The sequence below is a fragment of the Mytilus galloprovincialis genome, chromosome 1 (assembly GCF_965363235.1).
Source record: "Mytilus galloprovincialis chromosome 1, xbMytGall1.hap1.1, whole genome shotgun sequence".
Lineage (NCBI taxonomy): Eukaryota > Metazoa > Mollusca > Bivalvia > Mytilida > Mytilidae > Mytilus > Mytilus galloprovincialis.
This window is the reverse complement of record NC_134838.1, coordinates 5,335,469-5,360,098: the sequence shown is the minus strand read 5'-3', so window position 1 is coordinate 5,360,098 and position 24,630 is coordinate 5,335,469. Positions and strand designations below refer to the sequence as shown.

General features: G+C 31.6%; 1 protein-coding gene across 3 annotated transcripts in view; it reads left to right on the top strand.

Annotated features, from left to right (window-relative positions):
• The window catches only part of LOC143063700 (transcription initiation factor TFIID subunit 2-like), a 30,756-nt gene extending 13,883 nt beyond the window's left edge, over positions 1–16,873 (top strand). The window contains exons 19-32 of one of the 3 annotated variants that reach the window (XM_076236019.1): positions 395–514; positions 918–1,058; positions 2,120–2,230; positions 2,651–2,733; positions 4,199–4,315; positions 4,654–4,793; positions 5,517–5,586; positions 6,239–6,343; positions 7,127–7,226; positions 7,676–7,747; positions 8,123–8,353; positions 10,329–10,448; positions 15,397–15,499; positions 16,284–16,873. In XM_076236019.1, the coding sequence (XP_076092134.1) occupies positions 395–514; positions 918–1,058; positions 2,120–2,230; positions 2,651–2,733; positions 4,199–4,315; positions 4,654–4,793; positions 5,517–5,586; positions 6,239–6,343; positions 7,127–7,226; positions 7,676–7,747; positions 8,123–8,353; positions 10,329–10,448; positions 15,397–15,499; positions 16,284–16,597 (1,827 nt within the window). In that variant the 3' untranslated portion in view covers positions 16,598–16,873. Of the gene's footprint in view, positions 1–394; positions 515–917; positions 1,059–2,119; positions 2,231–2,650; positions 2,734–4,198; positions 4,316–4,653; positions 4,794–5,516; positions 5,587–6,238; positions 6,344–7,126; positions 7,227–7,675; positions 7,748–8,122; positions 8,354–8,633; positions 8,673–10,328; positions 10,449–15,396; positions 15,500–16,283 lie in introns of all 3 variants that reach the window. The other 2 variants (XM_076236025.1, XM_076236035.1) reach the window with 2 other exon arrangements.
• The last annotated feature ends 7,757 nt before the right edge of the window (positions 16,874–24,630 follow it).

The following is a 24,630-nucleotide window of genomic DNA, read 5'->3' as shown; positions in this document are numbered from 1 at the left end:
TTCAACACAACGCAAACAAATATCTCACACCAACAAAAATTTCTTATGAAAAGGCAACAAAAACCATCAGAACTCTTCACTAAAGACAGGCACACAAACTTGTGATTGTTGGGGTTTGACACAGGTTCCCGTAAAATATTTACGTCATAAAACAAAAGATCTGACACCACAATGGAAAAGTGATTGTTGTATGCATCAAAAGTTCAAGCAGCCGGGTCATCCGGAATTAGCCATAAGGTGTATTAGATATATGTAATTTCTAGAATATTTGAAATAGGATATTTATTTTATTTGTTGAGAGTATTCCCATATTAATTTATTTTTGTTTTGTTGTTTTATGTCATGTGATCTATTATGTATTAGTGTTTAGATACAATGTTGTATGTTATTGTAGGCTATTGCTGCATTGGAACATTATCCTTCACCAGCAACAAGGAAAGCCTTGACTGATGTACTAGAAAATGAACATTGCTTCTACAAAGTTAGAATAGATTCTGCTCAATGTTTGGCAAAGGTATGGTGTTATAAAAGTGAAAACTTTGTTAAAGTTATATACTAGAAACATGTTTTTGCTGAACAGAAAAGAAATTTCAGTATTATTAGATGAAAAGATAGATGATGTGACTTAAAATTCATAGTGCAAGCTGTTGGAATAATATTTAGTCTCAAACAAAGAAATCAATGATAAAGGATATAGCTATGTTTTGTTTAGGAGGATATACATTGCTTTATTTAAATTGTGAATTTTTGCTCAGTACTTGGCATTGGTTTATCAATTATTTTGGCAAAGATACTCACAAAATAAATAATCTGCTGTTTTTCATTCTTCAACTAATTTTTGGGGAAGCATGACTTTTATTTCCATAAAAGCATTGCATACATTATAACCATTTTAATACATTGTATTATTATTTTAGGTAGCCAACTCCATGGTAACCTCATGGGCAGGACCCCCAGCAATGATGACAATTTTTAGAAAGATCTTTGGATCCCACTCTTGTCCAGCCATTATAAGACAAAATAACTTCTCAAATTTTCAGCATTATTTTCTATTAAAGGTATTTTTATGAATAAAAGGAGATGTTAGATATTATAAGTTATATGGTTCGCTACTGACCCCATACGGATCCATAGAGGGTTAGTAAAATCCATAGGGGGTGAGGCCGGAGGCCGAATCCCCTATGAATTTTATTCACCCTCTATGGATCTGTAGGGGGTCAGTAGTTAACCGTATAACGAATTTATCGGACGCTGGACTTTTTCTGCTGCATTTTGTTGAAAAATAAACAATGAAACACAACAACAGCAATAGATGACGTCACCATTAACGCGTCATGAACCCCCTATGAAACTTACTAACCCCCTACAGTCTCATAGGGGGGCACCACGTGACGGCGTTTAACCAATCACAACGTGATAATTTATCAGTGGTCCGATAATTGTAAATGAGACTGCAACCCAATGACACAAATAAACAATAGAGGCTTTAAGATTGAATCAATAAGTAGATATAAGAAGATGTGGTATGAGTGCCAATGAGTCAACTCTCCATCCAAGTCACAATTTATAAAAGTAAACCATTATAGGTCAAAGTACAGCCTTCAACACAGAGCCTTGGCTCACACCGCACAGCAAGGTATAAAGAACCCAAAAAGCTACCAGTGTAAAACCATTCAAACAGGAAAACCAACAGTCTAATCTATATAAAAAACGAGAAACGAGAAACACTTATAAACAAGAGAAACCACAACTACTGAACATCAGATTCCTGACTAAGGACAGGTGCAAACAAATGCACCAGGTTTAAACGTTTTATAGGTACAAACCTTCACCCTGGTTTGAAACAATAGTGTAACATCACAACATAGAAAGACACTATAAAATATCAATTGAAATGGCTTAACTCAATCAAAAGACAAATAATAAGATATAATCATATCATGTATCATGCCAAATGAACATACATGATCTATATCTGCTGTATATTGCAGAAAAAAACTGAATGTAGTTAAAATGATGAAAATGACAATCAAAAATTAATTAGCAGATAAAAATGAATAATGGTTATTGCAAAATTATGTGTACACAATGTATTTTGATGATTTTATTATTATTTCAGACAATTCCACGTGCCATGGCCCATTTAAGAAATCTACATGCTATATGCCCACCTGAGGTGTTTGAATTCATTATGGGATTGTTCAAGTACAATGATAACAGTAGAAATAAGGTAAAATATGGTTAGCCGAAAGACAGAATACATTGAACTTAAACAATATATTGTTTAAAAGGAAATAAGGTAAAATATGGCTGATATAAAAGGTTAACATAAAGACAGAATACATTGAACTTAAACAATACATTGTTTAAAAGGAAGATATTGTTGTCCGTCGAAGATTGGTGATCATTGTAATATTTAATGAAAAATGCAGACAAGACATATGATCAATACAGATAAACGCAATTTCTCGAGTTCCATCTTTACCCATAATGTGGACTAAACAACTTTGATAGGGACTTAGGAGTACCCTTATTTGCCCATTTCCATGTATTTCTACAGCCAATCTTCAGAGAGTGATTGAAAAGGAGCAATATATCATCTTAGTTTTAAATGCAGAGAGAGCTTTGAAAGACTTATTTATTATTTCAGTATTCTGATTGTTACTACCGAGCCTCCTTGATAGATGCAGCTGCAGCAACAATTACACCAGCTATCACTATTGTAGGAAGTGGGTAAGTGAAGAATTATCCTGGGATTTGATAGTGGTAAATTCATATACTAAAAAGACCTTATAAATAACCTTTCAGATAATCTATTAAACATTTTGGTCAACTAGAATTATCTGTGAGAATAATAATTTTTTTATACCCCCGCTTTAAAAAAGGGGGGGTATACTGTTTTACCTCTGTCTGTCCGTCAGTCCGTCCGTCCGTCAGTCCGTCAGTCCGTCCGTCCGTCAGTCAGTCCGTCCCATGAAACTTTCGTCACATTTTTCTCAGGAACTACACATCCACCCTTTCTGTAATTTGGTATCAACATTTATATATGTTAGCCATACCGTGTGATGCGTTTTCAGATTCATCACTTGACAACTTCCTGTTTACCGAACACTTGTATGATTTTACACATAATAGCCAAGTTGAAAATTTTCGTCACATTTTTCTCAGGAACTACACATCCACCCTTTCTGTAATTTGGTATCAACATTTATATATGTTAGCCATACCGTGTGATGCGTTTTCAGATTCATCACTTGACAACTTCCTGTTTACCGAACACTTGTATGATTTTACACATAATAGCCAAGTTGAAAATTTTCGTCACATTTTTCTCAGGAACTACACATCCACCCTTTCTGTAATTTGGTATCAACATTTATATATGTTAGCCATACCGTGTGATGCGTTTTCAGATTCATCACTTGACAACTTCCTGTTTACCGAACACTTGTATGATTTTACACATGATAGCCAAGTTGAAAATTTTCGTCACATTTTTCTCAGCAACTACAATACAAGGATTTCTGAAATTTGGTTTCAGGATTTATATAAGTCAGCTATACCGTGTGATGCGTTTTCAGATTCATCACTCGACAACTTCCTGTTTACCGAACACTTGTATGATTTTACACATGATAGCCAAGTTGAAAATTTTCGTCACATTTTTCTCAGGAACTACAATACAAGGATTTCTGAAATTTGGTTTCAGGATTTATATAAGTCACCTATACCGTGTGATGCGTTTTCAGATTTATCACTTGACAACTTCCTGTTTACCGAACACTTGCATATTTTTACACTATTAATATTATCCACTTGCGGCGGGGGTATCATCAGTGAGCAGTAGCTCGCAGTTTCACTTGTTCTTTAAGAAAAGGCTGTGATTTTCATTCTACTTTTGAAGGAAAGTAATCAAATTAAGAAGGATAAAATACAGCAATTTTCAACTTAGTTCAATGTACTTAGTAATAGTATTATTCACTGTCAGAATAAACATTGAATATGTGGATAAGTCTAAGATTAGATAAGCCATTTGATGCATTTTATGGAATATAATTTCTAAGTAGTCAGAGAAAAATGTCCATTATCACTTGTTATTAATTTTTATCTGTGACAGGTATTTAGGGTAATTTTATTTTAAATTAAAAAATTACCGGATGTTAAAAAAATTATGTGAAATCAAATTGTATAATTTAAGCCAAGGATTGAGTACAGACAGTCTGACAACAGAAGCCAAGAGAATTCTGGAGGAAATCACACGATGTCTGAACCTAGAGAAACTATTACCTTGCTATAGACATGTAGTCACTGTTAGGTAAATAACATTATGTGATAGAAATATTGTTTTTATCTTTGATAGTTGTTCAAATATGGTTGATATGTTTTATCAATCGTTGCAAACATTTTTTCAGGTCACTCTTAGTATTGATAATTTAACTATTCAACAATTTTCACTGCAAGTGTTGTCCATGGGGTTTAATCTGTTACAAGTCATTTTATATCTTTTCCTAAAAAATATCATGTTTTGAAATCATTTGCTCTGACAAGTTTAAAAGCATTCTTGAGGTAATCATAAGTTATCTCCTTATGTCAGTTTTGATGCCAGCTTTTAAGTTATTTCTCAGTAAGTTAGTTTGACATCTTAAATTTCAGTTGTTTAAAGGCTATCAGAATTCTTCAGAAGAATGGTCATCTAACAACAGATTCTACTTTCTTTATTAACTATGCTCAGTATGGTGTGTTTAGAGATGTCAGAATCACAGCTTTAGAATGTTTAGTAGATGTCATCAAAAGTAAGCATGCTTTAAACAGCAGATTTAATATATTTTAAGTTTCTGTAAATTCATGTTTATTTTTATGCCCCACCTACGATAGTAGAGGGGCATTATGTTTTCTGGTCTGTGCGTCCGTTCGTCCGTCCGTTCGTTCGTCCGTTCGTCCGTCTGTCCCGCTTCAGGTTAAAGTTTTTGGTCGAGGTAGTTTTTGATGAAGTTGAAGTCCAATCGACTTCAAACTTGGTACACATGTTCCCTATGATATGATCTTTCTAATTTTAATGCCAAATTAGAGATTTTACCCCAATTTCACGGTCCACTGAACATAGAAAATGATAGTGCGAGTGGGGCATTCGTGTACTGAGGACACATTCTTGTTGGGTATTGGTAACCTACAGATATTAATGTTAAATGAACAACAAAATATATAAATAATTGTATGCAAACTTTGGCAAAACCATAAAATCAGATTTTCACAAAATTACCATTTTCCCTGATTTATGAAAATTGGTATCCATGGTGATGAATGGATCCACAATTACAAAGTTAAAAAGATGGATATTTAGATGAGTTGAAAAATTTGTTCATAAGTTACCTATTTATTTTAGAAATTTTAGTTAAAATTAAAAGTTAACTTTACATGAGATTGGTTAATATTTACTGTATAATTTCTAGCTGAGAATAAAATATATAGCTACCTGTTGTATTGTAAATTTATCTAATACAATGACTTATTTACAGCTGATCTGATGCCTGGTGATTTATACTGGTTACTTGATCTCATAGAATCAGACAGAGACAAACATGTTTGGTAGGTCTACATTGAAACCTTTATTCCTATTATGAAAATAAGGAGATGTGGTATGATTTCCACTAAGGACCCAAAGGGCAAGGATGTAAACAACTAATTTGCACTGTATGGCCTTCAACCATGAGCAAAATCTATACTGTATACAAAATGCTAAATATTATATTTGAAAACAAATATAACAGATAGTAACCAACAACATTTAAAACATATGGCAATGTTAAACAGGATTGTGAGAGCTCAATAAAATAAAACTCACCTGACATTATTTGCTTCATTAGAAGTCAATCTGGATAAACCTTGAAGAGGAATCCTCAGAAACAAAATTTTGAATCTTTGAGATGAATTAATACAAATAATTAACAAACTGTTTATAAAACTTTTATTTCACTTAACTTTGCTAAAGTTGAATACTTGTCAGGATATTTCATATTACAACGAAAATGATTCATAACAAATAATATTTCAACACCGTAAAATCACTACACACTTTAGCATTGTTCTGCTATTCATGTTAAAAGGAATTTTTGAAACATTTTTCAGGTTTAAAAAAAGAATTTTTGAAACATTTTATGTAAACTTTTAGTCTTTGCAGAAATCAGTATAATTAAAATTCACATCTTCTGGTATTATAATTGCCTGTTTGATTTATAAGCCATATAGCTATGAGACAGTTGATAGACAATCCGCCATTCAAAAGACAGGAACATAATCCACTTCATACAGAGGACTTGGTAGAAAGGCTATGGAAAATGATGAAGTAAGTGGTTTTAGATACTGGGGATTCATTTATTTTCGTGGGTATCAATTTTCATGAATTGATTAAAACTTGAATATTCGTGGATGTTTGTTTTCATGGTTTTGACAATCTCTGTATATAAAGCCTAATAAAAATATGTATTTAGTAGAACATTTGATTTCGGGGTTCACCTGTACCCACGAAACCCACAAAAATTGGTATCCAACGAATAATAATGATTCCACAGTAATCAAACCAATTAAACCAGTCAGAAATGGAAAATATTAAGGAACCATAACTGAAGCCTGAAATGATAGTTGATGGTTTATGAATTCTGTTTACTAAATACATATCAGTTAAAGATACACAGTTGAGGGTTGTATAGGGAGGTATTTGCACACAGACAAACAGGAAATAAAATGGACATTTCAGGATGAAAAAATAATAAGAAAATATCATACTCGTGACTTCTTTTACCAATTTGCACAAAGCACAGTGAATAAAGAGCTTTAAGCTTGAAAACATGTGAAATTATATTGCAAACATGGTGCAGAAAAATAACCACTGGTATAGTTGAATTGCATTGTATGAAATTGATTTTTTAAAGGGATAAAATTTAATTTAAAAAATTCATAAATGTTATGAGAGGTGAACTTATATTATTTTCATGTATAGAAATGCTGTTATTTCGTTGGCCTTTTCAGTCATGTCATTAAACGATAAAAGGTCTTGAGAAATAAGGTATAAAATTGTCAATGCTTTCAATAGTATGACTTACGTTTCTGTTTAATGACCTTTTTTCAGTTCCACTTTGTCACATGACAGTAGACTTAGATGTGATGTTGCTGACCTGTATTTCACATTGTATGGTAGAACTAGGCCAACTTGTCTTGTCATTCCTGATGTAAGAATTTCTATGTTTTAATGAAAAAAGTTAACCAAACATTCCTGAATAAATTTTTACTATTTTCAGTCTCAATTTTCCATTTTGTTTTGGTAGAATTTGATGAAATAGTTTTTACACACTAGATAATTTGCCATCTGGAAATATCTGAAGTATGTTACTTACATGTACGAGAAATGACAACACTGAGATACTACAGTAACTAGTTTATTCTGACATAATATGGATAAAAAATGTTGTGTAATGTTCATCTTCAAAATAACACTTCCATACTTGTTCAAGAAAATATCATACATGCATAATTAAAATGTATTCAGGCCAGAGTTTGTTGATAAGCCTTGAAGGAACTAGTATGTTGTCACTATAACTAAACCACTGTTTATGTATCCTGTATTACTGCATACAATATGTATCGTTTTTTTAAAGATAACTATTATGTTTGATTACAGAACCTAGTTGTATTAAACCTTAAAGACAAGAAGACAAGAATGAATCCTGCCATTGTACCTGAAGAACTGGAGGTTTGTTTACATGTTTGTCAAATATGGTTTAAAATAATACAGTTTAAATGTTAAGACAACTGTCATAATTGAATATATAATTTTGAATTTAGATAGCAGTTGCTTTAAAATTTGTATTTCTTCAACGATAACAGGGTTTCTACAGCCATTATAGCATAAAGCAGGGTATAAATTGTAATTAGTAAAAAACTAATGCAAAAGTATAGTTATGATTTGGTGTTGTCCATCTTGTTTTCTTAGGGGGGCTACTCAGACTTTTTCTATATTCAATTAAACCTTCTTTTTTTTTTACCTAGAACTCATCATGGGTTATAATTTTGATATAAAATCAATAATCTGCTGATTCTTAAAGATTTGACAATATGTTTATTTTAGGACATGTTTGAAAGTGATGACGATGATGACATGAATTTGAACTCCAGTATGAACGCAGCTGAATCTGATGACAAAGAAATCAACGTTATGGATGTGTCACCACTGAAAGATGATGTCAGTCTCAAACGTAAAAGTGACATGGCATTTGATTTAATGATGTCAGATCATAGTATGGTGACATCATTAACGCACAATGAAGACAGTAACTCAGAATTTAAGTTCAAACTGAAGGTAAGGTGAAATGGTGATTTGTTGGTTGTAACACCATACAAAATATTTTACCAGTTCAATGTATTACTACAAAGTTTCTTTGATTTTTAGGGTTTTTCAAGATCATTATGCATATTTCATATGATGTAGAGATTTTTTGTTAATAATATATGTAAATTTTCAGTTTATGTTGTTGATCTTTCATTGAAAGAAATATTTTGTCCATTTTTATATAATCTGATAATGCTTTGTTTTTATCTTTTTTCCACAACATATACCTGTATAATCAACTCCATTACAGATAGCATATAAAAATTGTCAATTCATGAAAGTTCCAATAGTAAGTGAAATGTTGGGGTTTCTTTCTGTTAGTTCTGTTTATTTGTTAAAATATTATGATTGTTTTAGCTGATATTTCAGAATTTTAACAATTTTACAATTATCTTTAATTTTAATTTCCTTTCACTGTTAAAAAGGTTGTTTATGTGTGTCTTGACTGCTAGTTGGTCTTGTGCTTGTCTCAACAATTGGGAGGCAAATAGTTAGATTCCTGAAGGCCTATAAACACATAGAATGCAAGACTACTGAAGAGAGTGTATATATGTGTATATATGTCTCTGATGAAAATTATTTAAAAAATTTCACTGTTTAAATTCTCCATATATATCATTTATAACATCATATTAAGATTAAGAAGTATTTTGATTTCGCTGGTTCCGATGAGTAAAAGGTACATGGTCCATACAATGGTTGTAATCCTTATACTGCAACTCTTATAACTGTTATGAATAAAATATTTTGGCAGAAACCAAGAATTTGAATTCAAAGTGGATGACAAAAATTGTAAGAATTTGCATTATATCACGACTACATAAATAAAACTCTAGGAAACACATTATCAATGTCTCAAACAAGTTCGTTTACGGTTAGTAACTATTTTTCACAAATGTTTATACTTTCAATGCATTTTAACTGCAAAAATAGCACAGTTGCAGTTTGAATGTAGTTATTGTTTTTTTCTCAACACAGCATAGGGTATACAGGTTTTTAGAGCAAGTGCTGATTACTGGCATTACATGTCTTAATGGAAGGACATCACTTCCTTATATAATTCACTTGTTAGCTAGGCTAGCTAAGCATGTTAATCTAGTATGAAGTAGGGTTCAAATTGTATCCCATCAGTGTATTTTTATCCATATAATTGTTGTTGGAATACTAATTATCACAAATAAAATTTACAGAATATCAAAATCACAGAATTAACAGTGTCTGATGATGTAATTTTTCTCATCTTTACTTCAAAACATTCAGTTATACTTTTATCGTGGGCCTACTTAAATATAATATTTATTTACCCATTTATTGTTTTATAATTATTTATAAACTTGTTTTTAAAAGTTCTCCCGATCAAATTTTATGTGATCTTTTTTCATTACTTTTGTCTATACTTGACATCTGTCATTGTGGACATAATCTTTTTGTCAGCATTTCCGGTTTTGATTTTCCTCTTGTAAATTACTCAACAGAAAGTATTCCCAGAATCATTTAAATTTTAATCACTACATCAAATTATTATCATCAACTAATTATGAATTTGAATGCTCTGACATAAATACCGGTATTATCATATGATATCAATTAACATAAAGTTAATAATCATGTAATATATCTTTTCTTTGAATACTGTGGATTCCTTATTATTCCTAGGATACCAATTTTCATGGATTTCCTATGTGTAGGTATACCACAAATTAAAATGTTCAACACAGTACAACTTTGCAATAGGTTTGTATGTAGATTTTGGCAAAACCAAGAAATTAAATATACACAAAACTGCATTTTTTCTTTAATCCATGAAAAATTGGTATCAACAAAAATAAATGAATCCAATGATGTGAATTATCTACACATGTATGAGTTTATTAATTAAGTACTAAATCTGTTCTCTCCTTTAGTAAAATGCATATTTGCATGCTGTGTTTTAAATTACTCACAGGGAACCAGTACGGAGCAAACAAGTGATACCATGGCAACAGATAAGAAAACACCTAAAACACCTGTCACTCCTTCTTCAGCAAATCTGTCTTTTGCTACGGAGCTTTCAAAGTTTGTCGGGGTACAATTTTACCTTTTTTCCTTAACATTTTTAATGTAGTCTGCTGTTGCTTGTAAAGCTAGCTCTTATTCCTTGTCTTTTTCTTGTCATGTAAGTTACATGTTAAATGTTTGTAATAAAAAAAGATATTTGATGATGGTATTACCAGCAGGAATTGAAATTCCATCTCTTCTGTCTAAAAGAGACATTTTTGCAGCACACTTTTTTGTTATAGAATAAGATTTAAAGGACTCATTAAATAATTTGTTTGCCTACCTTGTATTTTTATGCCCCATTTATGGGCATTATGTTTTCTGGTCTGTGCATCCAGTCGTCTGTTCGTTCGTTCGTTCCTTTGTTCGTTCGTTTGTCTGTTTGATAGTGCGTCTGTCCCACTTCAGGTTAAAGTTTTTGGTCGAGTTGTTTTTTAACCTGATTTTTGTGACAAAAATGTCGGTTATTGATTTGGGGATGTACGGCGGGCGGTCAGGCGGCCGGGCGGCACCAAATGTTGTCCGTGCATTTCTTATGAACCGTGCATCCAAAGCTTTTAAAATTTTAATATGTTGTTACTGACAACAAAATTAAGGTCAAGTTCAAGAATGACGATTTTGACTTTTACCGTAAAGGAGTTATGGTTCTTGAAAGATTGAAAAATGGCGTTTCCAGTCGTGTCCGTGCATTTACGCATGAACTGTTCAATCAAAGCTTCTCAAATTTTAATATGTTGTTACTGATGACAAAATGGAGGTCAAGTTCAAGAATGACGATTTTGACTTTTACCGTCAGGAGTTATGGTTCTTGAAAGATTGAAAAATGGCGTTTCCAGTCGTGTCCGTGCATTTACTCATGAACTGTTCAACCAAAGCTTTTCAAATTTTAATATGTTGTTACTGATGACAAAATGGAGGTCAAGTTCAAGAATGACGATTTTGACTTTTACCGTCAGGAGTTATGGTTCTTGAAAGATTGAAAAATGGCGTTTCCAGTCGTGTCCGTGCATTTACTCATGAACTGTTCAACCAAAGCTTTTCAAATTTTAATATGTTGTTACTGATGACAAAATGGAGGTCAAGTTCAATAATGTCAATTTTGACTTTTACCGTTCAGGAGTTATGGTTCTTGAAAGATAAAAAAATGGCGTTTCCATTCATGTTGTTGCATTTACTCATGAATCATTCAACCTAAGCTCTTTCAAATTTTAATATGTTGATACTGATGATAAAATGCAGGTCAAATTTGATATTGACGATTTTCACTTTCACCGTTCATCAGTTATGGTTCTTGTGATATTGCCAGGAGACAAATAAATGTTAATAAATCCGGTTTGCTGTCGTTGTGACAGTCTCTTGTTGATTGTTTAAATTCCTTATGATATGATCTTTCTAACTTTAATACCAAATTAGAGTTCTGACCTATATTTCACGGTCAACTGAACACAGAAAACGATAGTGCGATTGGGGCATCCATGTATTATGGACACATTGTTGTTTAAAAATCTAAATGGCTATGTTTTCGATGCTTATAACAGAATTTAACATTTCATGCCTTCATACTCATGATAGTAATAGTGATAAATTGATTATATATACATTTTCCATGAAATTTTGATTATAAATCTAATTGGTGATTTTTAAAAGAAAGTAACATATTTAACCATAAACATAAATAATTGTTTTAGTAATGGTGAGCTTGATAGTATATAAGCTTATTGATAGCTTTAGTTAAAAGTATTCATGTTTGGTGTAGTTTTTATTTGCATGCATAAGGCACCAACCATTCATCTTTTGTGTGGGGGGATAAGGGTAATAATTTGTTTATTATTCAAGTTGAACAAAATATGTGTTCTGAGAATAAAATCCTGGACCCCTACAAAAGATGAATGGTCAGTGCCAAACCACTGAATTTTGTGTCAGTTTTGCATCAGAAAAATCACAATTGTCATCCCTTGACCTCACAAAGACATACATATGGTATTCAATTTAATTGTGATTGATCAATTTTGTTTAAATTTTAACAACAGCTTTTTTAGGAACTGTTAATTGTTAAAAAATATATTGATTCAGGTCAATATTTGTCGAATGAAGCAAGCAGTTTTAGCTAGATACTTCAAAAAATCAACATATTAAGCTGACTACATAAATCATATATTGTAAGAAAAAAAATTGTTATGGTTGTAAACAGGCATGGGGTAATCGTAATCAGTAATCGTAATCAGCTGTAATCGATTGCATTTTGCAGTGTAATCCTATGTAATCAGTAATCATGCCATTTCTGATTACAAGTAATCGTAATGTAATCGATTACATTGCCAAAAACAGGTGTAATCATGATTACTTTTAGATTACTTTAAGATTACATTTATATGATTACTTGCTGATTACAAATTTATATATATATATATGAAAATAGTTTTTAATAGACAAGATGAAAATAAGAAAATGTAAAGCTTGAATGAAAAATCATGAAACTAGTATTCACAATGATGGGACCCTGTTTAATGTGATGAATTGTATCATCTACATAACAAATTTGTATAACCGAGTGTTTTATTTTGTTAACAGTTTACTAAAGGAAATTGCCTCTCCAATATTTCGTTGTGAGATTGAGCTCTTATGATACAAGAATATGCCTTGAAAGCATTTTTTTTCTTGATTGAAAACTTTCTAATTTCATATAAGTTTACCAAATATTTTAACATAAATACAGTGAAATTCAAATGCAGAAAACATTTAGTTCCAATTTGACCTTGATGGTCGACATAAATATATGAGCCCACTTAATTCAAAATGGAAGTTAAAACCAGATTTCATTTATTGACAAATTGAATAAATTTTGGTCTATAAATTCGTGTATAATATTTGCATTCTAATTTTTATTCTTTATTAACTTTGAGCCTTACGGCTCATCAGTATAAACAAGTACATGTACAGTGTATACATATGGGATAATATTACAAACAATATGCATAGTAAACAATAGGTGACGTCAGAAGTATCATCAATACAAAATATCTTTTATTACAATAAACTGTTTTTTAATTTAAAGAGAAATGTATATACTTTCCTAAGTTACAAAGCTGTTTTGTGTTTTAACCTGACAATAATTCTATTACTTATTAATTAGATTAAGTATTACAAATTTTCAAACAAATAATGACAATCAACCACTTTTAACTATATTGATATAGTTATTAAGACAATAAAATTTTAATACCCAAGCTCACCTATTGTTTGTTAAAAAAATGGAAGTAGTGATTAACACCTGTAAAAACATTAATGGATGTGTCAATTATGTCCCAACAGACAATAAAACTATACTTAATTAATTTTTCCTTATTTGTTCAGGTTTTTTGTTAATTAGACAGTACTGTTGGTTAAAATTTGTTGAAAAAAATAAGATATTTTCTTACATAAAGAACGGACACTTGTCTATAGCTATTTTATGAAGTTACACATGTTACACTGTACTTGTCTATAAATTCTTTTAAATAAGACAAATAAATTAAGGCTTTTAAAAAGATCACCAAAATCAGCTTTTTATGAGAATAAAAAGTTATAAAAAAGACTTTGATATTGCAATATACAATGTAATCATAAGTAATCTAAAGTAATCATGATTACTTTCAAGAAAAGTAATCTAATGTAATCGATTACTTATGAAATAGGGTGTAATTGTAATGTAATCAATTACATTTTATTAGCAAAGTAATTGTAATTTAATCGATTACATTTTAAAGTAATCGACCCCATCCCTGGTTGTAAAAGGCATTTATTCTTAGACCACACACCAGAATCCAACCAGACCAGAGACTTTTCTTCAGAAAATAAAAATTTCACACCTTTTTAGTTTACTTGTAGTTTTAAAAGGTGTATCTGCACCATTCAATTGCTGGATTTTGAGATATTTGTTAGATGATGTCAATCAGCTGTTTGTGTGAATGAGTAATTAATCAGCTGTAGAAGTTCTCTAAACTTTAATAGTATTGTTATTTGATACATTTACTGTCCAATGTTTATTGCTAACTTGTGTCCTGGTAGGATGACGTGTCTATGTGTGTATTGCTAACTTGTGTCCTGGTAGGATGCCATGTCTATGTGTTTATTGCTAACTTGTGTCCTGGTAGGATGACATGTCTATGTGTTTATTGCTAACCTGAGTCCTGGTAGGATGACATGTCTATGTGTTTATTGCTAACTTATGTCCTGGTAGAATGACATGTCTATGTGTTTATTGCTAACCTGAGTCCTGGTAGAATGACATGTCTATGTGTTTATTGCTAACTTGTGTCCTGGTAGGATGACATGTCTATGTGTTTATTGCTAACTTGTGTCCTGGTAGGACGACATGTCTATGTGTGTATTTCTAACTTGTGTCCTGGTAGGACGACGTGTCTATGTGTTTATTGCTAACTTGTGTCCTGGTAGGATGACATGTCTATGTGTTTATTGCTAACTTGTGTCCTGGTAGGATGACATGTCTATGTGTTTATTGCTAACTTGTGTCCTGGTAGGATGCCATGTCTATGTGTGTATTGCTAACTTGTGTCCTGGCAGGATGCCATGTCTATGTGTGTATTGCTAACTTGTGTCCTGGTAGGATGCCATGTCTATGTGTTTATTGCTAACTTGTGTCCTGGTAGGATGCCATGTCTATGTGTTTATTGCTAACTTGTGTCCTGGTAGGATGACATGTCTATGTGTGTATTGCTAACTTGTGTCCTGGTAGGATGACATGTCTATGTGTTTATTGCTAACTTGTGTCCTGGTAGGATGACATGTCTATGTGTTTATTGCTAACTTGTGAACCAGCACATTGAAAATTAAACTCAGCCTGTTAGTCTTGTACAAAGCAAACTATTTTCACATTAACATTAATTTTGTTGTTGTGTGTAATGCATTTTACTTTTATTACAGAATGTAAATGTGTGATATATATATAACTCAAGTGCCAATATTTGTGTTTGTAGGTCAAACCAGAAGAAGATATAACTGTAGCCTCATCGTTTACCAAAGATACAGACAGATTAAGTGATGACTCTATGTCACCATCACAATCAAGTTCGGCTCCAGGTCGGTATTACAATAGTGTCATTTTATGTCCCATCAATAGCAGCATAATTGTCTAAATACTAAGTCAGATTGAAAAAATTGTTTCCAAAAAAGGAATGGCCAACAGAAATATTCATAAATCAAGCCATTTGTTATATAATGAAAACAACTCTTCAATTAAAAATCATTCATTCTAAATTATATTTCAAACATTTTTGAAATATACATGTGTATATCTTTTTTCCTTAATAGAAAATAACTTTTTTGTTGTTTTTATATGGAAATCTTAGGAAAGAATTTTCTCACCATTTATGTGTAGAAATAAGAAGATGTGGTATGAGTGCCAATAAGACATCTCTTTATCCAAGTCACAATGTGAAAAAAATCAAACAATTATAGGTCAAAGTATGGCCTTCAAAACAGAGCATGAGCATGTTTACCAATCCATGAATAAATAGGTATGGTATGATTAGGTTGTAAAGCATATACAAAAGAGAGAGACATTCAAACTAAAAAAGTTGAAATTAAACTGACAATGCCATGGCTAAAAAAGAAAAAGACCGACAAATAACATTACACAAAACACAACATACAAAACCAAACACTGAGCAAGTAACCCAACCAAAAACTGGGGGTGATCTTGGGTGCTCTGGAAGGGCAGGTCCTGCTCTACATGTGGCACACTTACACACAATCTTTACTAGACTTTTTGGGTTAATATAAATAACAAAGATGTATAAAACCACAATAAATTTACACATGACATTTGCAGTAAATCTGTATCAATTGTTCATTTCTTTTATAGCATCAGCTGTAACATCCCAACCAACATCATTTTCTGGATTGTTTTCATCAGTATCAATGGTGGACTCCGTGGACCATAGTAAATTACATAAAGTCAAGAAAAAGAAGAAGAAAAACAAAAAACACAAACATAAACATAGACATGAGAAGTCTGAACGAGACACTTCTGTTGATCGGTTCAAAGACTCGGAACAAGAAAGTGTTTTGTCATTGGATAGGTTTAAAGAAGGACACAAATCATCAGAGAGTAGTACTGTTAATTCACCGTCTGTGTTTAATAACCCGCCAAGCTCTCCAGAGTTTGAGGTTATATGAAATTATCTGGCGAATGTTTTAATTGAATAGTCGACGGTGACTAGAAAAGACTAACGAAAAAATTGGGAAATTTGATTCAAGGATGTACAGTTTGAATAATTCAGAAGTTGACATATTTGCATCATTTTGTTTTTGTACTATGAAGACGTATGAGCAGAATTTGATTCACATATTGGATTTAAGAATTCTAAGATGTTATTGTCCATCATAATACATTGTTTGTACATGTGTAATGGTCAAGATGAAGATAGTAAATAAATAATGTGAAAAAGTAAATGTTTATTCATAGTTTAGGAGAGAAGGATTTCTATAAAAACGTACATCTTTTTTTGTATTACATTAGATATGGGCTGAACTTGTTAAGTACAGATATTGTGGTCAGAAGGTTCTGAACATGGCAAAATACATTTACTTTAAGTTAAACGCAATGAAATGACTTCTTCCAGCTAAAGTAACATGTACAGTCAAACATGTAGAATTTTGGCATTTTTTTACCTGTATTGCTGAAACAAAGAATGTTTTCTTCCCATGTTATTGCTTCCTGGATAAAAACTGAACCTTCCAATCATGAGAAGCCTGAGGGTCAATACCTATGTCATTGATCCTAAACAAGAGTGCACTCACTAAAATGTGTTACCTACTTACAATAACATTATTTTGAAAGTCTGTAATATGAAGGCATTATCCAAGTATCACATAAACTTAAAACATTATCAATAAGCCATGAAAATAAGGTTTCAGTCATCTAAACACTGCTACAAAAAACATTTACACCTTAAGATATTACAAAATATAGTGATCCTAATGCTTCTGTATCTGATAAAATTACAAAATCATGGAAACTTAACATTGACTTATGAATCATAATGAGTTTAAGTTCATATGAAAACTGCCCTCCACAGACTATTCCTTAAAGTATCGGAGAAATAGACCAAACAACAAAATCATAACATTGTCCAATAAATCATGACAAGAAGGTCAGAAGAATTCTGCAAGTCAGACAGTCAAACACCTTACAACCATTCCATTTACACCAAAAATATAGTATCTGAGAAATAGATCAAAACCTGATAACTTGATATTGTTCACTGAACCCTGAAAATAAGGTCAAGGTCAGATTGTAATTCAGTGACCATTGTTGAAGTCTAGACAAAAATAGTCTTTTTCTACTTTTTGGGATAAGAAAGCAAGTGGAAAAACATGATGTATTGTAAATTCCATTTGATTTATATAGGCAGTATTCATATTGTTCTTTTAAGTTGTTGCCCCTGGCATAAAATTCTAACATTTGATGGATTAGTGAAAACTAACAGTGGCATTTATAACATGCATATCAGGAGATCACATAATATTTTGTCGAGTCTGCAACTCTTGTTGCAGAAAGCTTGACATGGGGATAGTGATCAGGCTACGGCAGCGGTGCCATTAGCTTACTTCTTAAAAGCTTACCTTGACCTCATTTTCATGGTTCATTGGTCAAAGTTAAGTTTTTGAAATTTGGTCTTTGTTTCTAACACTATATACAATAGGTCAACTATATTTTGTGTATTTAAATGTATTATGATGTGCATGTCAGCCTTGCAGGTTTAATTTGACCTTGACCTCATTTTCATGGTTCATTGTTCAGTGTTAAGTTTTTGTGTTTTGGTCAGTCAGCTATATTTGTTGTAAGGAAGAATTTTAAGCTGTACATGTCTGCTTGGTATGGTTCATCTGACCTGGACCTTTTTTCATGGTTCATTGGTTAATGTTTACTTTTCTTGGTTAAGTCTGTTTCTTAGAAACTATAAGTAATAGGTGAACTATATTTAGTGTATCGAATGATTGTAAGGTGTTCATGCATTTCTTGTTTAATTTATATGACCTTGACCTCATTTTCTTGGACTATTTAAGTTTGTGTGATAGTTGTAGTAAAGCTTTATATTTACACTCTTGTTTATGATTGCATTTGATTTGACCTCCAAGATGCTAATGAAAAGGGTAAGTCAGCAGAAAACCAAATAAACTTCCAAAGAAACATTTTCAACTTCGAGTTGACCAGTCTTAATATTAAATGTAGAATGCTTAGTGGAAAAGCAGAAAATATCAATTTTCTAAACTCTGGTTTGACCTGGATGAGAAAAACTCACTACAGGCAGCACTAGAAAAGTGTATTCTACCACAATACCATCCAGACAGTTTAAATTTATTTTAACATAGGTAATTTGAAAATGAACAATTGACCAATCCTCTCAAGCAATTCAAGCTGGTCTTGAAATGTGGGTTTGGTCTAGGCCTACATAAATCTTCAAATAAAAGATGTGATATGGTTGATGGGTTTCGAGATTAAACATTCAAACAGATTGTAAATGTCTCCATATACCCATCCTGAATAAGACAAACATGCTACCCAAAAGGGGTTTTAGATCAGCAAATAAATAAAAAGAATATAAGTTTCATAAATTTATTTAATGGCCACACAAGGACAGCCATAACTGCATTGTACTTTGCGTCAGATAAACGATGACTCATCAAACAGAATATTCACATTTAAACTTTCTACACCTTTATTTATCTCACATAATTATCTGTAAACTCCATTTCCCTATCCAGCTGAATAATTTTACTTTCAATAAATGTGAACAATTTATTTTTCAAAAAACAATTAATAATCAAACAACTAAGAAATGTTTACATATGTGGAGTTTGTGATAAAACATGTGTTTTAAATATTAAAGTTAATGAACAAATATCATAAGGGGTCAATTGATACATACTTTGGTTAAGTTTTAAGAAAACAATCAATACTATTTTATATACATATTTCATATTAACTGACCAATTATAAAAGCACCAAAAAAAATTAAGTGAAATATTTCATATTTCTATACAATAAATCTGAACCTGACATTCAATAAATAATCTTTCTCTTATCTAGGACTAAATGTCTATATCAAATATAAGGTAGGTATTTTATAATCACTCAAGCAACTTACTTCATGATCAACACGAGATAAGTTCTTCCTTTTATATGTGCCTACTTTAACCTGAGTATATTGCTAACAAAATAAAACTGACCTAGCTTTGAACCAGATGCTCCGCAGGGCGCAGCTATATACGACCGCAGAGGTTGAACCCTGAACAGTTGGGGCAAGTATGGACACAACATTTAAGCTGGATTCAGCTCTAAATTTGGATTGTGATTAAATAGTTGACACAGCATAGGTTTCTGACACAGAATGAATGTGGTCTAATGAACTTAAAATTATTTTTTTTTGCCTTTGAGCAATTCACTATGCTGTTGAATATTAATCCTCTCAAAAAAATGTTTGAAGAAATTTTCTTTTCATTTATGAAATCTGAAATGAGAAAAATTTGACCCCCCCCCCCCCTTTTTTTTCACATCCCCCTTTCCCTTTTTCCAAAACTGATCTCAATTCAAATTCCTAATGGAGTTTGCAACAATAACTACTCATTTAAATACATCATAAAATATTAAAATGTAAAATAAAGTGCTTGTTATCACTGAATGGTAAAGATTGTTTTAACCAGTTGGTAGTAAAAGTGAATATACATTGTATATTGTATAAAACAATGATTTAAGTTGATTCAACTACTATTCTGGACAAAGAAAGATAACTCCAATTGAAAATTTCTTGCTATTGCACAATATTGTGCAATTAGATATTTCTTGCTATTACCCAATACTGTGCAATTGAAAATATTTGCTATAGCACAATACTGTGCAATTGAAGATTTCTTGCTATTGCGCAATACGGTGCAATTGAAAATTGCTTGCTATTGCACAATACTGTGCAATTGAAGATTTCTTGCTATTGCTGAATACTGTGCAATTGAAAATTTCTTGCTATTGCACAATACTTAATATAATAATTTTGGATCCTGATTTGAACCAACTTGAAAACTGGGCCCATAATAAAAAATCTAAGTATATGTTTAGATTCAGCATATCAAAAAAGCCCAAGAATTCAATTTTTGTTAAAATCAAACTTAGTTTAATTTTGGACCCTTTGGACTTTAATGTAGACCAATTTGAAAAAGGGACCAAAAATTAAGAATCTACATACACAGTTAGATTTGGCATATCAAAGAACCCCAATTATTCAATTTTTGATGAAATCAAACAAAGTTTAATTTTGGACCCCGATTTGGACCAACTTGAAAACTGGGCCAATAATAAAAAATCTAAGTACATTTTTAGATTCAGCATATCAAAGAACCCCAAGGATTCAATTTTTGTTAAAATCAAACTAAGTTTAATTTTGGACCCTTTGGACCTTAATGTAGACCAATTTGAAAATGGGACCAAAAATTAGGAATCTACATACACAGTTAGATTCGGCATATCAAAGAACCCCAATTATTCAATTTTTGATGAAATCAAACAAAGTTCAATTTTGGACCCTTTGGGCCCCTAATTCGTAAACTGTTGGGACCAAAACTCCCAAAATCAAACCCAACCTTCCTTTTATGGTCATAAACCTTGTGTTTAAATTTCATAGATTTCTATTTACTTATACTAAAGTTATGGTGCGAAAACCAAGAATAATGCTTATTTGGGCCCCTTTTTGGCCCCTAATTCCTAAACTGTTGGGACCAAAACTCCCAAAATCAATCCCAACCTTCCTTTTGTGTTCATAAACTTTGTGTTTAAATTTCATTGATTTCTATTTACTTATACTAAAGTTATTGTACGAAAACCAAGAATAATGCTTATTTGGGCCCTTTTTTGGTCCCTAATTCCTAAACTGTTGGAACTAAAACTCCCAAAATCAATCCCAACCTTCCTGTTGTGTTCATAAACTTTGTGTTTAAATTTCATTGATTTCTATTTACTTATACTAAAGTTATTGTACGAAAACCAAGAATAATGCTTATTTGGGCCCTTTTTTGGTCCCTAATTCCTAAACTGTTGGAACCAAAACTCCCAAAATCAATCCCAACCTTCCTTTTGTGTTCATAAACCTTGTGTCAAAATTTCATAGATTTCAATTTACTTAAACTAAAGTTATAGTGCGAAAACCAAGAAAATGCTTATTTGGGCCCTTTTTGGCCCCTAATTCCTAAAATGTTGGGACCATAACTCCCAAAATCAATCACAACCTTCCTTTTGTGGTCATAAACCTTGTGTTAAAATTTCATAGATTTCTATTCACTTTTACTAAAGTTAGAGTGCGAAAACTAAAAGTATTCAAACGACGACGAAGCAAGACGACGACGACGCCAACGTGATAGCAATATACGACGAAAAATTAAAATTTTTGCGGTCGTATAAAAATTAGTTGGATAAAAAGACTAATGTCAAACCCACTTGGTGGCTGGCAGCAGTTGTTACTGGCAGACCTCACAAAGTATGGGGGTGAAAGGGTTTTACATCTACAGAAAGAAAAGCTGATTGAGATTTCTAAAAGATGTAAAAATCCTTTCTGGAAGGATGTTTTACTATGCTTTTCTATCGCAAAACCTAATACTGAGAATTCTGTCAGTGACATTTTATCATTAGATATTTTGAACTTTTCTTCTTTTGGATGATTTCCCATATTATATTCAATGGAAACAAGGAGGTGTGCAGTCAGTAAGTGACCTAATTAATAAAGAAAATATGAATTTTTATAAATTTGAGCAATTTCAAGAAAGAGTAAAAATCAACAATTTTATCAAATATCATGGTCTGATTTCAAGAATCCCTCAGACAATGAAAACATGCCTTAAAGAGAACTGTTTAAAGCAAGATTTGGATAAGCCTGATAATGGTGATATTTTTTTAAAGAGAATTAGAGGTAATGTGAAAGCAAAATTTGTATATAAAAATTTAGTAAATAAAGTTATTGAACTACCAACAGTCAAATTTTTGAAATGGGAAGAACTGTTGATTATTGATTCAACAGAATGGTCAGAATATTTCAGGATAACCCAAAAATCCTGTAGAGATGTTTATTTAAGGCCACGGTTTTTTAATTTGATGGTTTACGGATTTCCCCCATGAAAAAGTCGGGTCGGTCGGTCGGGAAAAAAAAAAGAAAAAAAAATCATCTTTGAAGACAGAAAAATATGCAAAATCAATATATATTTCACCTTTCTAACAATATGTTTGTTGTGCTATTTTATCATCAATTCTTCAATTTTAGTTCGATGAAATAATATTGCTCAACTGTTATAAACATCGCATGACATTGTCTAATAATTTACAGTAAAACCAGGTGCTCCGCAGGGCGCAGCTTTATACGACCGCAGAGGTCGAACCCTGAACAGTTGGGGCAAGTATGGACAAAACATTCAAGCATGATACAGCTCTGAATTTGGATTGTGATCAAATTTTTGACATTACATGGTTTTTTTTTACACAAAACAAATGCCAAGATTTTACAAATCAATTAAAGATTTCTTCTTCAAACTTTTTAAATCTAAAATTAAATAGTTGACACAGCATAGGTTTCTGACACAGAATGAATGTGGTCTAATGAACTTAAAAGGTTTTTTTTGCCTTTGAGCAAATCACTATGCTGTTGAATATTAATCCTCTCAAAAAAATGTTTGAAGAAATTTTCTTTTTATTTATGAAATCTGAAATGAGAAAAATTTAACCCCCCCCCCTTTTTTTTCACATCCCCATTTCCCTTTTTCAAAACTGATATCAATTCAAATTTCTAATGGAGTTTGCAACAATAACTACTCATTTAAATACATCATAAAATATTAAGATGTAAAAAAACTGCTTGTTATCACTGAATGGTAAAGATTATTTAAATTTATCAGTTGGTAGTAAAAAGTGTATATACATTGTATATTGTATATAACAAAGATTTAAGTTGATTCTGGACAAAGAAAGATAACTCCAATTAAAAAAAATTCTTGCTATTGCACAAATAGGATATTTCTTGCTTACTATTCTGGACAAAGAAAGATAACTCTAATTAAAAAAAAATTTGCTATTTCACAATATTGTGCAATTAGATATTTCTTGCCATTGCACAATACTGTGCAATTGAAAAGACTTGCTATTGCACAATACTTAATATAATAATTTTAGATCCTGATTTGGACCAACTTGAAAACTGGGCCAATAATCAAAAATCTAAGTACATGTTTAGATTCAGCATATCAAAGAGGCCCAAGAATTCAATTTTTGTTAAAATCAAACTTAGTTTAATTTTGGACCCTTTGGACTTTAATGTAGAATTTGAAATTTGAAAACAGGACCAAAAATGAAGAATCTACATACACAGTTAGATTTGGCATATCAAAGAACCCCAAGGATTCAATTTTTGATGAAATCAAACAAAGTTTAATTTTGGACCCTTTGGACCTTAATGTAGACCAATTTGAAAACTGGACCAAAAAAACTTCAATAATCAAGAATCTAAGTACATTTTTAGATTCAACATATCAAAAAACCCAACCGATTCATTTTTTGTCAAAATCAAACTAAGTTTAATTTTGGACCCTTTGGACCTTAATGTAGACCAATTTGAAAACGGGACCAAAAGTTGAGAATCTACATATACAGTTAGATTCGGCATATCAAAGAACCCCAATTATTCAATTTTGATGAAATCAAACAAAGTTTAATTTTGGACCCTTTGGGCCGCTTTTTCCTAAACTGTTGGGACCAAAACTCCCAAAATCAATACCAACCTTCCTTTTATGGTCATAAGCCTTGTGTTTAAATTTCATAGATTTGTATTTACTTATACTAACATTATAGTGCGAAAACCAAGAAAAATGCTTATTTATGTCCCTTTTTGGCCCCTAATTCCTAATCTGTTGGGTCCTAAACTCCCAAAATAAATACCAACCTTCCTTTTGTGGTCATAAACATTGTGTATAAATTTCATAGATTTCCATTTACTTAACCTAAGGTTATTGTGCAAAAACCAAGAAAAATGCTTATTTGGGCCCTTTATTGGCCCCTTATTCCTAAACTATTGAAACCAAAACTCCCAAAATCAATCCCAATCTTTCTTTTGTGGTCATAAACCTTGCGTCAAAATTTCATAGATTTCTATTAACTTAAACTAAAGTTATGGTGCGAA